This window comes from Mesocricetus auratus, unplaced genomic scaffold, assembly GCF_017639785.1.
Source record: "Mesocricetus auratus isolate SY011 unplaced genomic scaffold, BCM_Maur_2.0 Super-Scaffold_100011, whole genome shotgun sequence".
Lineage (NCBI taxonomy): Eukaryota > Metazoa > Chordata > Mammalia > Rodentia > Cricetidae > Mesocricetus > Mesocricetus auratus.
Genome location: NW_024429195.1, coordinates 35,846,993 through 35,864,723, shown reverse-complemented (window position 1 = coordinate 35,864,723; position 17,731 = coordinate 35,846,993). Strand labels below are relative to the sequence as shown.

The window sequence follows — 17,731 nt, the reverse complement described above, 5'->3', positions numbered from 1 at the left end:
CTGAAACTGATCAGTAAAGAGAAGTCATATAAAACTCACACAGTCCTGTCCCTCACTGAACAATTGGGACCTTTAGAAATGAGTTTTCGCTCTAACCCAAAATGTCAGAACATTTCGTTATGGACAAAGGGCAGGGAGATAACAGACTCCAGAAAGCTGAGGAGATGAAACTTAGAAAAAGGTAATGATGAAATGAAGATAGATTTGCATGTTCCTAGAGATTTAATATTCCTATGATTCTTTTTTTATACTGTTATTGCTTTTGAACAGTGGGGCAAAGACTATTGGCTCAGCAGGTAAAGGCACTTACCACCAAGAGAACTAATTCCTCCAAGCTGTGCTGTGTGTATGTGTGTATGTGTGTGCATTTGTGTGCACACACACAAATAGATAGATGATAGATAGATAGATGAAATTTTAAAGGAAAAATTCTTTGAAAGGCTCAGTCATGGCCTGTCAGCAATAGTTATGATTAGGTGTCCAACTGATGATAATGGTACTTATAGTTCATACTTTACTGCCAGAGTTCAAATTTCATTTTACAGATGTTCAGCTTTATAACAAATACAACCATCACTGACATATGAATGAGTCTGTTAGCCCACAATCAATATTTCATGATTCTGTTGGTGCTTTTCTATGCTGTCAGGATTTCTCACAGCACAGTCTTTGTGAGCAGTTGCCTGTGATGTTTGAAAATTCTTTGGAGAACAGGCAGTGTCTGATGTTCAACCTGAGGTGTGGTTTCAATGAGAAAGTCTCCCCATAGGCTTATATGTTTCAAATATGGTGCCCAGCTGGTGGCGCTGTTTGAGGAAGCTGTGAAACCTTTTGGAGATGGAATCTTGCAGGAGGAAGTAATCACTGGGGCAGGCTTTGCCACTCCACAGTCTTATCCTGTGTGAGATGAAGTGTGCTCACATGACTTCCTGACTGCTTCTCCTATGTGAGATGAAGTATGCTCACAGGACTTCCTGACTGCATTTCCTGTGTGAAATGAAGTATGTTCACAGGACTTCCTGATTGCTTTTCCTGTGTGAAATGACGTGTGCTCACAGGACATCCTGACTGGAGTCCTGCGTCTGCTGCCAAGATAATGTACTGTCTCCTTCTAGAACTGTAAGCCAAATAAATCCTTTCCTCCTCTGCATTACTTTTGCTGCGTATACTGTCACAGCTACAGAAAGGAAATTAATACAGTCTGATTGCGAAACTAGGGCCTCAATCCAGTCAAAGCTGCTACACTCATTCCAGTGACTGATCACTGAGTATCCTCTGTAAGATAAACCATGACCCATTTGAGCTTGAGTTAAAATACAAATCAGTATGATTCCTCCCTACAGTTACTGAGAGAACGTAAGTTATATCTCAGAAGCAGCAGACAATGGTTATCATTTATGTCATTCAAAATTTGCAATGTGAAAAAAATGTGTTTCTAGATTCAATTGAAGAATTGATTGAGTATACAAGTTCCTTTGTGGTATGAATATGACCTGAAAGTATGAGCTTCAGTGGCATTAAAATCTGTTGGTAAGTTAAGAGGTGTCCAAGTGAAGCAGGAGAGTTTCTGGAATGAAGAGAGTTTGAAGGAGATACCTGACACAGTCAGGGAAGGTGAGATGAGTTAGACCCAACTAAAACAATGGAAACATGAAGAGAATGATGGTGTGTTCTTGGGGACACAAGCAGAAGGTCCGAAGCAGGATAGACACAAGCTGGTGAGATGTAGAGAAACCTGCTGAAGTGATGGCAGACTTATACCAAAATTAAAAACATAAAACCTAGGAAGAAATTATGAAATGATACGTGCTTGCTTGAAGTTGTTGGATACTGGGTCCTGCTACGTAGCCCTCAAACTTGCACTCTACCTATGCCTGTCTCCAGAGTATGGGGAGCTCCAGGCAAGCCCGACCACATACAGACTATGTGTTTGAAAGTAGAAACATTTTCATCATTTATGATGAGGGCAATAATTGCAACTTATCTAGGAATCTTGATTACCTGGGAAGGAACCACTGAAGTTCCTGAGGAAATAGGACAGTGGCAGCTATGTGGGGAGGAGCTGCATCAACTGCTAGCAATGATATTTGCTGGAAGACCATCTCTGAGATCAAGAATTTGTGTGATGAAAATCTGAGCAAGATGACTGTAAGACATGGAAGGAGGGTGGGGTGGTATATAACCAACGCTACTAGTGTTTGAGATGCCATAAGTTTCCAGGAGTCAAGGAAATGCAAGTCAGCAGAGGCCTTGAATTTTGAGCTGGACAAAAAATTGGTTGAACATTGGTTATTCTCATAACTTTGGCAAGAATCAGCGCAAAGGAAAACTAAAAACAAAGCTGTCAACTCTGGGAAAAAATGTTCCATTTGAGGTAATTTTTTTGGAATACTGAGCAGACAACAATGTCCCAGCAGTCACTGGGCAATAGGTGTTAAAATTTGTTGAAATTTTTAAGATGAGACTCTAACATTTATCATCTATGTTTTAGTTAGAATGAATAGGAAAACCCAAAAGACTAGAGAAGCCAAGGATGAGTGCATGACAAGTATGTCACTGAGTTACAGGAAGCTTTGGGGAATCATGGGAGAAAGAGTCAGCATTTGTGTTTTAGTCTCCTGGTTTGTTTTCTACTGCTATGATAAGCACCATGACCAAAAGCAAGTTATGGAAGAAACGGGTTAATTTGGCTCACATGTTACCATCCATCCCCAAGGGAAACCAAGACAGGAACTCACAGCAGGATTTGAAAGAAGTAGAGGCCATGCAGGAGAACTGCTTACCAGCTTGTTCTTCAAGGCCTATTCAGCCTGCTTTCTTCTACAGTCAGGGGTTACCTAGCTGGAGGTGGCATCACCAGGTCCTCCCCCATCAGTAACCAGTCAAGAAAATGATCTGAAGGCCTGCTTGCAGGCCAATCTGATGGCGGCATTTTCTCAGTTGAGGTTCCTTCTTCTCAGATTAATCCCTAGCTTTTGTCAAGTCAACAAAAAACTAACAAGCAAACTTTGTTTCTTTTCCTGTCACAACATAAAGTGCTCTGAAAAAACAACTTAAGAGAGTTCAAGAATACAGTCCATCAAGAATGTGAAGTCAGGGATGGTGATAACCTCCAGAAGTTCCTTTATTGTACAGATGGTTTTGGCTATCCTGGGTTTTTTGTTTTTTCATATGAAGTTGAGTATTGTCCTTTCAAGGTCTGTAAAGAGTTGTGTTGGGATTTTGATGGGTATTGCATTGAATCTGCAGATTGATTTTGATAAGAGTTCTATTTTTGCTATGTTGATCCTACCTATCCAAGAGCATAGGAGAGCTTTCCACTTCTTAAAATTTATTTATTTATTTATTATGTTCCAATTCCAGTTCCTTCTTCCTCCACTCCTCCTGCTCCCTACGCTCTCCCCCCACCACCACCTCCCATCTGCTCCTTGGAGACAATAAGGCTCCCCTAGAAAGTCTACTAAGTCTGCCCCATCATCTCATCGAGGCAGGACCAAGGCACCTCTCCATCCACCACACCCATGTGTCTAGGTGGGGCAAAGAATCTCTCCAAATAGAATGGACTTCACTAAGTCAGTTTGTGCATTAGTGGTCTTTCCATTTTTTGATATCTTTGATTTCTTTCTTCAAAGGCTTAAAGTTCTTACCATACAGCTCTTTCACTTGTTTGGTTAAAGTTACCCCATTCATAGCCATTTATCATTTGTATGTAGGAGGGCTACTAATTTTTTTGAGTTAATCTTGTATCCTGCCACATTACTGAAGATGCTTATCAGCTGTATAAGTAACCTGGTAGAAATTTTGGGGTCACTTAAATAAACTACCATATTATCAGCAAATAGCTAAAGTTTGACTTCTTCCTTTCCAATTTGTATCCCCTTCATCTCCTTTTGCTGTCTTATTGCTCTAGCTAGAACTTCGAGTACTATGTTGAAAGGATATGGAGATAGTGGACTATCTTGTCTTGTTCCTGATTTTAAGGGAATTGCTTTGAGTTTCTCTTCATTTAGTTTGATGTTGGCTGTTGGCTTACTGTATATTGCCTTTATTATGTTTAAGTATGTTCCTTATATCCTTGATCTCTCCAGGACCTTTATCATGAAGGGGTATTGGATTTTGTCAAAGGCTTTTTTTAGCATATAAAGAGATGATCATGAGGGGTTTTTTCTTTCAGTTTGTTTATATAGTGGATTGCATTGACAGAACTTCATATGTTGAACCATCCCTGCATCTCTGGAATGAAACCTAATTGGTGATGGTAGATAATCTTTTGATGTGTTCTTAGATTTGGTTTACCAGCATTTTATTGGGTATTTTTGCATCAATCAATGTTCATGAATGAGATTGGCCTGTAATTCTTTCCTTGTTGTATCTTTGTGTGGATTGGTTACTAGGTCCCCTTGTAAAATCAGCTGACTTCAAGCTCTACTACAGAGCTATAGTAATAAAAACAACTTGGTTTTGGCATAAAAACAGACATGTGAATTGATGAAATTGAATTGAAGACCCTGGCATTAATCCACCTATGTATACCTGATTTTTAACAAAGAAACCAAAATTGTACAATGAAAATCAGAAAGCATCTTCAACAAATCTTACTAGCATTACTGGATGTTGACATGTAGAAGAATGCAAATAGATCTATATCTGTCACTATGCACAAAACTCAAGTCCAAATGCATCAAAGACCTCAACATAAATCCAGTTGCATTGAACTTGATAGAAGAAAAAGTGGGAAGTAGCCTTGAATTCATTGGCACAGAAGACCATTTCCTAAATACAACATCAATAGCACAGGCACTGAGAGCAACAATTAATAAATAGGACCTCCTGAAACTGAGAAGCTTCTGTAAGGCAAAGGACATGGTAAATAAGACAAAACTGCAACCTACAGAATGGAAAAAGATACTCACCAACCCCACATCTGACAGAGGACTGATCTCCAAAATATATTTTTAAAAACTCAAGAAACTAGACATCAAAATATCAAATAATCCAATTTAAAAATAGGGTACAGATCTGAGCAGAGAATTCTCAACAAAACAATCACAAATGGCTGAAAGACATTTAAGGGATTGTTCAACATCCTTAGTCATTAGGGAAATGCAAATCAAAATTACCCTGAGATATCATCTTACACCTGATAACTTACCTTGGAGGGGATGTGGAGTAGGGAAACATGCCTCCATTGCTTGTGGAAGTGCAAACTTGTACAGCCACTTTGGAAATCAGTATGATGGTTTCTAAGAAAATTGGGAATCAGTCTAATTCAAGACCCAACAATACCACTCTTATGCATATACCCAAATGATGCTCAATCATACAACAAGGACACTTGCTCAACTATGTTCATGGAGCTTTATTTGTAATAGTCAGAACCTGGAAACAACAAGGATGCCCATCAATTGAAGAATGGATAAAGAAAATGGAGTATTACTCTGAGGTAATAAAACAAGGACATCTTGAAATTTGCAGGCAAATACATGAAACTAGAAAATATCATCTTGAGTGAAGTAACTCAGACTCAGAATGACGAACACAGTAAGTACTCACTCATAAATGGATATTGGATGTAAAGCAAAGGATAACCAGACTACACTCCACAGTCCCAGAGAAGCCAGGTAACAAGGAGGACCCTAAAAGGGACACATGGATAGCCCTGGGAAGGTGAAAAAGATAAGATCTCCTGGGTAAACTGGGGGTGGGAGTGGGTGAGAAGAGAGGATGGGATGAGGGATGAGAACATGAGGGAACAGGATGCTTGAGTTGGGGGAGGGACTAAGAGGGAGAGCAATGAAATAGATGTCTTGATAGAAGGAGCCATTATGGGGTTAGGATACGACTCCTAGCAATAATGGAGGGGGTGCCTGAACTGGCCTTCCCCTGTAATCAGATTGGTGACTACCCTAATTGTCATCATAGATCCTTCAAGATCCAGTAACTGATTGAAGCCAAGCACTGTTCTGAGTTCCTGGAGTGCAGTCAAAGAGGGAGGAGGGATTTTATTAGCAATAGGGTTCAAGAGCATGATGGGGAAATCCACAGAGACAGATGACCCAAGCTAGTGGGAGCTCATGGACTCCAGACTGACAGCTGGGGGGCCGGCATGGAACCAAACTAGACCCTCTGGATATGGGTGACAGTTGTGTGGCTTGGTCTGTTTGTGGGACTCCTGGCAATGGGACAAGGATTTATCCCTAGTGCATGAACTGGCTTTTTGGAGCCCATTCCCTATGGTGGCATACGTTGCTCAGCCTTGATTCAGGGGGCTAGGGACTTGGTACTGCCTCAACTTGATATTGGAGGCTTAGTTGACTTCCCATGGGAAGCCTTACCCTTTCAGAAGAGTAGATGGGAGAAAGGGGAAGGGGAGAGGGAACTGTGGTTGGTATGTAAAATAAATGAAAACTTTTAAATAAAAAAAAGAATGTGAAGTCAGGATGGCAGGGGCTTGAAGCAGCTGGTCACAGGACATCCACAATCAGGAAGCGGGGGATGATGAATGCACTTAGCTGCTGCTCAGTTCCCTTCATCCGCTTATATAGGCCAGGACTCCAGTCATGAAATGATGACCCCCACAGCAAGCAGGCTATTCCATCCCAAACAACACAAAATCATCCTCCACAGGCTACTCAAAAGTCCACCTGTCTCCCAGGTGATTCTAGACTAACCAGAACAGGACATAAAAACAGGACAGACTGACGGACAGACAGACAACACCAGAAGCATGTTTTAAAAAGGAACACCAGAAATGGAGAGATCAAAGCGATTCAATAACATCAACAGCTGATTAGACAATACTAGTTTTCCCTCATATACTATATTTTGGATCAATGAGCAACTATTTAAACCTCTTCTACCAAGCACTAGCTATCTTTGGGAAAAAAAGGGATTGAAAGATATGATTTGGCAGGAAGTATAGTTTTCATAGTCTCTCTTCAATAGTATTTTCTAAGAAACTACTTTCCCATGGTAAAAACTTAGAGCTCTTTCATACCTGGAAGCTGAATTTTAATAACAAATTCTGTTGTAGACTTTTTAATTTCATCTCCAATGGTGATAAACTATAAAGGGATGGGCTAAAAGGACCTATTTTTTCCCAGTCTTCTTGACATGACAGGAACAAAAGGACATTTCTTAAAATCAGTTCTCCCGAAGGACAGTACACTCTGATTCACTTTCTTATCCATCAGAAGCACAAGACTTTCAGACACACAGGCTTAAACCAAAGTTGAGGACAATTCCACTCCAATTAATGTTCCCTGAGCTTCACATTTGGGAAGTGTGTTGTCATGTGGGATCATAGACCACCTGCAAAGATATTTTGCAAGTAAATGAAAGGAAAAACAATCATTCACACTTCTTTCTAAAGTTAACAACATGTTAAAGGTCTAATCACATTTCCAAACTTTACCTAAAAGTTAATAATTAATCAAATTCTCACTGGAGGAGATGTATATAGGACCAAGAAGAGCCAAAATATACTTGTATTTTGTCAGCTTGTTTTATAATAAGGTGGCTTTGGGGTTAACATTAATTTTTCTAGTCGATCTAATCACTTCCCATAGCAACACTGGTATCCTCTTCATTCAACAAATATTCCAGGCAAACCAACCCCTCCACCTCTCCATGTTATCTGTTTGATCAAGTCCTCACATGTCTGACTTGTTTCATCAATAGCACAACCAAAACACCAATTATCAAAGTATTGCACCTCCTCTGCACAAATCCAGTTCCCAGCATTGTGACACTCTGCCATGAGTAGTTTAAAGACTGATTTTTATTTGTATGTGTCCTTGTTTGGGGGTGGCAGGCATGCACATGCAGGTTGCATGTAGAAGACAGAGGGTGACATCAAATGTCTTTCTAAATCACTTACTCTGCACTTTAACTTTAAAAAAAAATTATAAACAAGCTTGCTTCACTTGTCAATCCCAGCCCCCTCTCCCTCCCCTCCTCCCCCCCGGCCCCCACCAGTCCCCCAGCCCCCCACCCAATCCCCACTCCACTCTCCAGGGAGGGTGAGACCCTTCATGGCGGCTCTCCAAAGTCTATCATATCATCCAAACCAGGGTCTAGCCCCTCTCCCATGTGTCCAGGCTAAGAGAACATCCCTCCATGAGGAATGGCACCTTAACTTTTGAGACCGAGTCTCTCACTAATGGCTGGCCAGCAAGCCTAAGGACCTGCCTCTCTCTGTGTCTGTCCCAGCATTGGGTACTCAGGCGCATGCTACTACACTTGGTTTGGGTTACTTTTTTAAATATGGATGCCAAGGCTTGCACTCTGGTCCTCCTGCTTATGTGGCAAACACGTTGCCTAGCCAGTAAACTGAGCCGTCTCCCCAGCCCTCATTCGTAATCTCTTGAAGATCCAGTTTCCTAATCTCCAAGGTTAGCATTGGACATGGATCATACTCTCCCACACCTGGAATCCTTCTGTGTTTCACTTGTGGCAGCTGACATACCTTATCCCCCATGTGTGTTGAGCAAATAGAGGATTTCTTTTTATTTTAGAAACAATCTTATTTTACATATCAATCCCCCCATTCAAAAACAGGATCTTAATAAAGTATGTGACACAGAAATATCAGGTAACTTTCAGTCCTCATTAAGATCCCAACCACCCAAGAAAGACTAAAACATGTGCAGTAAATCTTTGCTCTGGCTTTGAGCTTTATCATATTTAGTTCATGGAAGAATTAGAGTATGTGAAACTAGTTAACACATATGTTCAATAGATTGCCAATGACTTACTGCCGTTTTCACACACTGTAACTGAAAAATGGGGACTCCATAGAGAGGCTTGGGCAGCTGCCACACATGAAACACAGAAGGGGCTCCAGGGGTGGAAGAGTCTGATCCATGTTCAAATCCAAAGCTTCAGGCATCAGAACCTAGCCTGATGGAACACTCATAATCCCAGCAGTACAGGGGCTGCGGCAGGAGGATCATGAGTTCCAAGTCACTGTGGACCATGTGGGAGATGCTGCCTAAATAAATAAACAGTGGCTTCTCAGCAAAACATTTCAATGAATGTGAGCAAAGGGGCTGGGGAGATTACCCAAATACAACTGGGATGTGCCGTGTCTTTCATTTCATTTTTTTAAAAGAAACGTTACCAATAAAGAATGAAAGTTGGAATTGGTGCATTTGATTCTATGTTAAAAACTGATCTTTAACAAAAATCATGATTAGTGCCATTCCTCTTTCCGGCAGACTCTGTAATGAGCTTATTCGCCCATCACCAACTGAGAAGTCTTGTTATAGTAGAGCAATGGGTCACTGCTCAAAGTAAAGATGAGTGGGCCAAATCTGGCCTTCAAGTCACAAGGATGACTTCATTTACCAAAGTAGCACAGAACCACCCAATCCCAAACAGAGCACAGTGGGCAGACTCTCTGTGGTGGGGAGGCCATGGGCATCAGTCCTTTCTGTCACTTCCAGGTGTCATTCATTGGCTATGTAGCTCCCAGATGGGTCCCTTCACTTTTCTAACTCCTTGGCAGAAGTGACAACATCAATGTAAAGACAATGTCCACACCACACTTAAGGCACTGCCAGGAAAACGGTCCTCAGCCAGCAGCAGTTCTTACAGACATGACGAACTGAGTTGTGCTCCCTACACAAGTCTAATTATTACAGTTGATACCACTATCATTTCAGGTTTTTCCTCAAGTAACCGTGGTTTAAGTTAGCATAAAAGTGATGTGTTTCATCGAAGTGTTTTCATATGTGACAGTGCTTATTTTATCTATCCTTCCCCATATACTCTGCTCCCTCACTTAAATTTATACCTTGTTCCCACTTGTTTTCCTCTCTTACCCTCTCTTGTCCAGGTACACAGCTTGCTAGACCCCTTCCTCCTCACTAACAGGCTACCTTCTAATTTTATGTCATGTGTACTCCACAATCCTGTCTTCCCCCAACTTAAGATCTCCTTTACCTTTGATGGTCCTCTTTCTAGGCCTGTGACACACACACACACACACACACACACACACACACACACACACACACACACAAATCTTGGTCCCACATGTGAGAGAAAACATGAAGTATTACTATTTCTTAGTCTGGTTGCTTTATATACCATAGTGATTTCATTTTTCCTTTGGATGAATAAAATCTCATTGTGTATATATATCACATTTTCTATATCAGTTCATCTGTTGAGGGATATCCATTTTGGTTCTATTTCTTAGCTACCACAAATAATCTAGCAGTAAACATGGATTTATGACTACCTTTGTGGTATATTGATTTTAGAGCCCTTTGACTATACACCCAAGAGCGATACTGCTAGTTCGTATGGTCGTCTGTTTTTTAGCTTTTTAGAAATCCCCATGGAATTTTCATAGTGATTGTGCCAATTTACATTCTTTGTAGCAGTGAGTAAGGATCCCTCTCCCACACCACATCCTGGACAGTATTTGTTGCTGCTGTTTTCTTTTCTTTTCTCTCTTTTGCGTTTGTTCGTTTGCTTGCTTTGTTTTGTTTTGTTTTTTGAGACAGGGTTTCTTTGTGTAACAGCCATAACTGTCCTGAAACTCACTTTGTAGATCAGGGTGACCTCCAGCTCACAGAGATCTGCCTCACTCTGCCACCTCAGCCCAACTTGCTGCTGTTTTCTTGATGGTGGCCATCATGACTGGGTTAAGATAGAGTCTGGGGACAGTTTCGTTTTGTTTTAACTTTAATTGACTCAGTGCATTTCATATCACATATTCCAATCCCACTTAAGCCTCCATCCCCTCACTTCTGCCCTCTGCCCTTGTAATCCACCCCCACCCGAAAAACAACAAATTAACAAAACAGAAATAAAATAAAAATGAAAAAAGAAGAACCTTTGTCGTGGAAGCTGTAGTGTAGCCTGTTGAGTCACACAGTTTACCATGTGGTCCATTCATCTTTACTTGAAATGGGTCATTGCCACCTGTCATTGGTCTGGCTCAAGGCCTCTTGCTTCTGCTACACTATAGATAATGGACTCTCACTGGGGCTCCTTTTGGATATCCTGTTGCTGTTCTGTGTCATGGGGATCCTACTGTTTTGGATTCTTTCCCTCCACATGCTCCAAAGGTTCGTAGATAAGGATGTTGGGATGGGCCAAAGCATAGCCCTGGTTCTGAGCCAGGGTGGGAGCTGGCTTGGCCAGCCACCAGCTTTCCCTCACTCTCATTGCCTGGATGAGTTCTTCAGCACTGCCTAGGATAGCTTACCCAATGCAGCCTGGAGCAGGACCAGTTCTCCAGTTCTTAAGTTCTCAGATCCAGGTCGCTCACACTCATGCCACCATGGCCAGATCTCCTGTTTTGCCCAAGTGAGGTGTGGGGCCCTCTCTCCTGATTGTTGTAGGGAGGTATATGAGAGGCACAGGGTCAGCTCTCCTGCTATCATGCCCTTAGGGTTGGCTCACCTGCTCCACCACCAACAGGGTCAGCTATAATATGCCTCCCAGGTGGGGTGCAGGGCCCACTCTCCTGTGAGCTGCAATTAGTGTGGGGCAGGGCTAATTCTCTCACTCTTGTGATCCCAGGGCCAGCTCTCTGACCTGCCGCAGGTAGCAAGGGACAGAGGGAAGAGGGCATCTTTCCCTCACCCATGCCACCACATGGCAGACAAGGGGATTGGGACAACTCTGTTGCTCTCACATCCTCAGGGCTGGCTCACCTGCATCCTGAACAACAAGGGCAACTCTAGTATGTCGCCCAGATCTGGTGTACACCCATGGTGAGGGGTGGGGACATCTTTCCTGGGTGGAGATCGGGGTCAGCTCTCTGATGGGATGGGGGAACCAGCTCTTCTGATGCAGTATCCAGTGAGGGGCAGGGCCAGCCATCCCAGGGTCAGCGAAATGCAGGGCTGGCTCAACACAGCGAGGTTCCAATGATCCCCTGTGCTAACACAGGTCACAAACATCATCACAGACCCAGTCATGGCCCTTGCTAGCAGCCCAGGGCCTGAACATCATCATGGCCACAGTGGCAACACAACCCACCCAGATCAGTATGGCACCTGCGGCCATATGGCCCTAGGGCACAAACATGGTCTCTGGTGGCTGACCAGACTCCAGACATCTGCAGAGCCCTCAGTTGTAACAGAGAGCCATGGGCATCATCCCAGATCCTGGGCACTGCAGAGCCACGGACGCAAACATAGCCCTAGGTGGTCTGGACGATGCCATGGCCTCAGTTACTCAAATTGGCTTGATCCCAGAAGTGCTCATAACAGTTTTAATTTGAATTTCTCCAATGGCTATGGATACTGCACATTTCCATCAAGTGTGGGAACACCAGACCTTGAGCAGAGACCCACTTCCCCTTCTGCCTGGGAGTAGGCAGCTGTAAGACAATGTTTACTAAAAACATGTTTACTAAAAACAATACAATGCCCGGGGACAATAAGTTCCTGGAAAAGGCCTGCCCACAGAAACTGCCCTGACCTCGACCTTGTCCAAAGACTAACCGCCTCTTCTGACACGCCCAGATCAGTTTTTGGTGTCAGAGCAGAACCAGCCAGGGGAGAGGAGAGAGCAGAAGCTTTTCTGGAGGGAGCCTTTCTTAGGAAGTTTTCTTGAACCTTTTTGGAGCCTGTTTAAAGTTTTCTTTACATCGTTGAATGAGTCTCTGTGTTGTCAATCCCCGACACCCTCCACACGTTTTCAGACACAGGCTGCGCGGCAGACTCGACAATCAAGTATTTACCAGCCTTTTGTATGTCTTCTTTCTTGAGAACAGTCTGGTAAGGATAGCTGGAAACTGGAGTTGGTGTTTAATTTTTGCAGGTCCTCACATATCCTTCCGATTAATCCCGTCTCATGTGTACTCAGGAAAGAACTTTCCCACCGTGCGCTGTCTCTTCACTCTGGCCGTTGTTTTCTTTGCTTTGCAGAAATCTTTTAGTCTTGTGCCCTCTCATCTGTCAATTTGGATGCCCTGTGCTACTAGAGTTCTCTGCAGAAAATCCTTGCCTGTGTCTAATTTTGAAGTGCTTTCCTGTTCTCCTCTTGCAGTCTCAGAGTTCCAAGTCTTACGTTAAATCTCTGATGCATTTTAAACCGTGTTTTGCGTAGCATGAGAGATGATAAATCAAATGTTGTTCTTGTACATGCAGATAGGCAGTTTTCCCAGCACCGTTTATTTTCATTTTCACTCAGTTATTTTTCTCTTTCCTTTTATATAACATTATTTCCTTCATCCTCAGCTAGGATACAAAATCAAACAAACAGAGAATAATAACTCCTCCCATGAGCTGGTCCTGAATTTATTATTATGAATGGGAAAAATGGCCATGGAATCTGCTCATGGCTTATTACTGTGCTTTGTGTGTATTTATATCAATAAGGAAAAATACAAATAATAGAGTACAATTTTATGTATTAGTCACTTGTGCTTTTGATGCACATGATTTTACTTTGCACTTATAACATTTATATTTATCATTTTTCAAGATACAATTCCTAAACTGGAGAAGGTACCTGAAAATGATAAAACTGAAACAGACCTCCTACTTGTTTCTCTGCCATTTTCAGACACCCAAGGACTCCACGTGCTGCCTCAGACAGCTGACTGGTCATCTTTTCCTCCTCAACAATATCTGTTGACGCTTGGCTTCAAGAACAAAGAGGATGGGAAGTTTTTAGAAAAGCTGTCTAGCAGAAAGCTGCCCACTTTCACAGGTGACTGGAACCTGAATGTACTACATTTCCAAATGTCCCCATTTCAAAACTGGAACAAGGCAGGGACAGTGTCACAGCACCAAGCTTGTAGAATGGCCTGGATATCCAAAAATGTTTGGCTTTAAACCACTATTTATCTAATTTTCTTTGTGGGTTGATTAAAATACATGGAATTCTGGTTTTAGGGAAACTTTCCCCCAGGAAGACACTGGACACAATTCCAAGCATTTCATCCCAGACACCACCATCACCACTGCCTGTCATAGCCACCAAGAATACAGGCTTTCGGTCTAGGGATAAAACTCAATAATAAAGCACTTGCCCTACAGGAACCAAAGTTCCAGTTCCCGGAATCTCACAGAAATGTTGGGGGAGATAAACATACTTCTAGCGATGGAAGGAAGAGATGGAATCACCAGAGCAGGTTGGCTACCTAAACTAGCCATCTCTGCAAACTCTGGGTTTGGTTGATAGACCCTGCCTCAATGGAAGCGTAATGGAGGATGAATTCTGCCATTAACATTGACACTCCACATGTATGCATGCGTGCACACATGCAAAAGCAAGTTTTAAAAATGCCACATATACATACACACGGCAAACAATAGAGGATATAGTCTTTTATCATGAAATAGCAAATATGAAAGATTTGTCAACATGATGAGTACATGAAATCACAAACAGCAATGAAAGTTCCAGGTCACCTGGACTATCTGCTGGTGTACTAACATCTACTCTTTCCTCATGCAATTAGTCAAGGGTTTAAATCTCCTGGAGAGCACATAATTTGATGTGTTAAATAATTCTAGTTAAATTTTTCAAGAAAATGTGTACACAGAATTGAAATCTCACACTTACAGACTGAGTTCACGACCATGTTGAGCTTGCTCCTTGTGCTGTAACCACGTAATTAAGAACTGGAGTTTTGCCTGGTGCAGTGTCCCCCGAGGCTTATCTCGGCCTCAAGCCACATTCTAAGTCAATGGCATCTGCACACTTGAACAATACCTGAGTGCAGCAAGACAAAGATCAGACATGTTTATGACAACATTTTTTCACAATTCAAGACAAACATATTCTGCCGAGATATTCGAATTGTCACCGGTTGTCTCTTAGATCTCTCAATCAAGAAAAAGAATAAATGTCACTTCTGAAGGGTGATGTCTTTGTTGCCTTTCTCATAGATCTGTTATTGTTACACACGCAGGATAGGGGTGGAACTGGTGTCCATATTAAAGATTTGGATCTGTTAATATTGAAATATCTGTTTATAGCTCACTACAGAGAGCATTCTGAAATGGAATTCTGAAAAAAGGGTATAAAAATTTATTGTTACAATTTCTAGAACATAAAACTCCCTTCTCTCTGCTGACCAGAGAAGATACAGTGAGACTAATGGAGACAGTGGGGAAGCGAATCCTGCCAATCCTGGACTTCATCCGAAGCACACAGCTGAATGTGAGTATATGATGAATCTTTCTTCCTGTGTGTGAACATCCGAGATTTCTAAGAGTATGGAAAGTTGAAAGAGCAAACATTGCAAGTGTTGAGATTGGGGTTTTTGTTGTTGTTGTTGTTTTCTTTTGTTTTTGTTTAAAAAGTTGCACAGAAAATTGTATTTACAAAACCAAATTAATGTTAGCTAATGATTCCATTCCTTTCCATTCCCACACATGGGTCAATGCTATACTGTGGTCCTGAGTGTTTGTCAGGCAAATGTCTCCTTGCAGATCTCTCCTTCCCGTGTCTTCCTACCATCTAATTCAAGTTTCCTATAAATTTTCCTGTCAAATCAATAACAGAATGTTAGCAGTTATAGTGCCTTCCCTATCTCATTGCACAGGACTGCCTCATTATCTTGCTCAGGAACTCAGAGCTGGTGCCTGTGCACCCCATCACAAACAGGGTACCACTCTAAACATGGATGCTGAGCTGTGTATGGCCTCCAGATAAATTATGTAATCCCTTTTCACAGTCCAGGGAAGGTGTGCTTCCTCCCAATCCTAGGTCCTAATATGTCCTAAATGTGACCAAATTCCTTGATGCTCTTTTACAAACTGTAGGTTATTGTACTGAAAATACATAGAGAGACCTTTACATTAATACATTATAAAGGCTGCAGGTTTATCCTCCTTTTATGCCTTTCAAAAGGCCTTAATTTAGAAATTTTAAAGACTCTTCTTCTTGTGGCTTTTGTATTACATCATTGATTTGATATTCATAGAAGGAGGACCAAGGGGGTCCTCATGCACAGCTACCTAACATCTGTTCAGCAATTAACCTTCTCATCAACATCACCCAGCATTTTAGGAAAGCTATAAAAATGTCCAATCTATTTGCATGATTTGTAATTGTACATGTTACAAATAAAAAAGTACACTCTGAACACTTTCCCACCACAAACCCCTCCTCTCCACAACCATGTTCTAATAGTTACCACCCTCTGTTTCTACTGGTGAGTCTTGCTTGGCTCAGACTGTTGTGCCAAAACACTGTAGATCCAATGGGTTTAACTGGAGACTTTTGTACAGCCATATAGTAATTGTCCAAGATCAAGGTGGCAGCCTGCTGTGGGTCAGGTAAGAGCATTCCTGTTGATTCTCATAAAGCTGCATTTCCCTGTGTCCCCAGAGGGTTCAGAGAGAGAAACAGAACAAGATCTCAGGCATCTATTTTTGCAAGGTCACTCTCCCTCCATGACAGCTGTTCTACTTTGCTTTCTGTTGCTGTGATAAACACCATAACCAAAGGCAACTTGGGGAGGAGAGAGCTTATTTCTCCTTATACTTTCAGTTAACAGTCTGCACTGGAGGGAAGGCAAAGAAGGAACTCAAGGCAGGAACTTAGAGCCAGGCAAAACTGCTTCTTACTGGTTCTCCTGTAATCTCTCCTACTCCCTGTCCCTGTCCCTGTCCCTCTCCTTCTCCCTCTTCCTCTTCCTCTCCCTCTCCTCCTCTTCCCCTCTTCCTTTCCCTCTCCCTCCTCTCCCCCTTCTTCTTCTCCTCCCCTTTACCTTCCCCACTCCCCTCTCCCCCTCTCATTTCTGATACAGCCCCAGGACTATTTGTCCTGGTGTGACACTGACAACATGTGCCCTCACACGAATTGACAATTGAGACAGTTCTCCACAGGTATGGCCACAGGCCAATCTGACCTAGACAGCTCCTCAGCTGAGATTTCTTTCCGCCTGGGTGAACGTGGGTTGTGCCAAACTGACAATTAAAACTGACCAGGACAGAGCCTCACCCCCATAATCTCACCTTATCCTAATTACCTCATACACGGGCCTCATCTCCAAACATGTTCGCATTGATACTTGAGGTTGAATGTATGAGCTGAGAAGTGACTTGAACAGTCAGCCCACAATAGTCTCATTACCAGCACTACAAATTTTGGGCCTTATTCTGTAATTCACCCTTTATCATAATGCCTTACACACATCATCTTCACGGTCATCATCAGGTTACTGAAGCAATAAAGTCTTCCCTACCAGGAATCATCACTTGCTGAGCATCTGTCATCTCTTCTGTGCACAGCTACCCTGGTGACCGGGGTGCTGGGTGCAGTAAGAGGGATCTGTCTTTGCTCTAAGTCTCTGGCACAGCACCTGCCTAGCCTGATACTTGTTTAGAAGCTGATGGATGGCATGGTGTGCTTCTGGCTTGGACCACTTGGTGTGAGTGTAGGTTGGGCCTTTCTCTCCCCAAATATATCCTGCTGTGGAGCCATTCTCAGAATAATAGACACCAGATATCTTGTCCTCTCTGTCCGTCCCATCCAGTTACAAACAATTCAGACTTCCCTGTTTGCTTCTGTGGGAAACAGCACTGGGACACTGTCTTTATGAAAGCAATGTGAGGGAGTCTCAAGAGTTTCCTGAGACAGCAGGTATCGGCTTCCAAACACTGGCTTCCAGGTCTCCTGTGTGCCCAACCCCAATTTCATAAAGCAGAACTGAGTAAAGTGAGCTACACAGGTGACTTAATGAAGCAAATAATGAGTTGGTGACTAGAAAGAATTCCCACCTGCTATCATTAACAAGCAGTTTTCA

At 42.5% G+C, this 17,731-nt stretch overlaps 1 protein-coding gene across 2 annotated transcripts in view; it reads left to right on the top strand.

The window, feature by feature from the left end:
* Positions 1 to 17,731, top strand: part of Spata16 (spermatogenesis associated 16) — a 285,586-nt gene that overhangs the window by 223,884 nt on the left and 43,971 nt on the right. For both annotated transcript variants that reach the window (XM_040754606.1, XM_040754605.1), the window contains exons 7-8: positions 13,534 to 13,680; positions 15,026 to 15,138. In XM_040754606.1, coding sequence (XP_040610540.1) covers positions 13,534 to 13,680; positions 15,026 to 15,138 — 260 coding nt within the window. The remainder of the gene's footprint in view (positions 1 to 13,533; positions 13,681 to 15,025; positions 15,139 to 17,731) is intronic.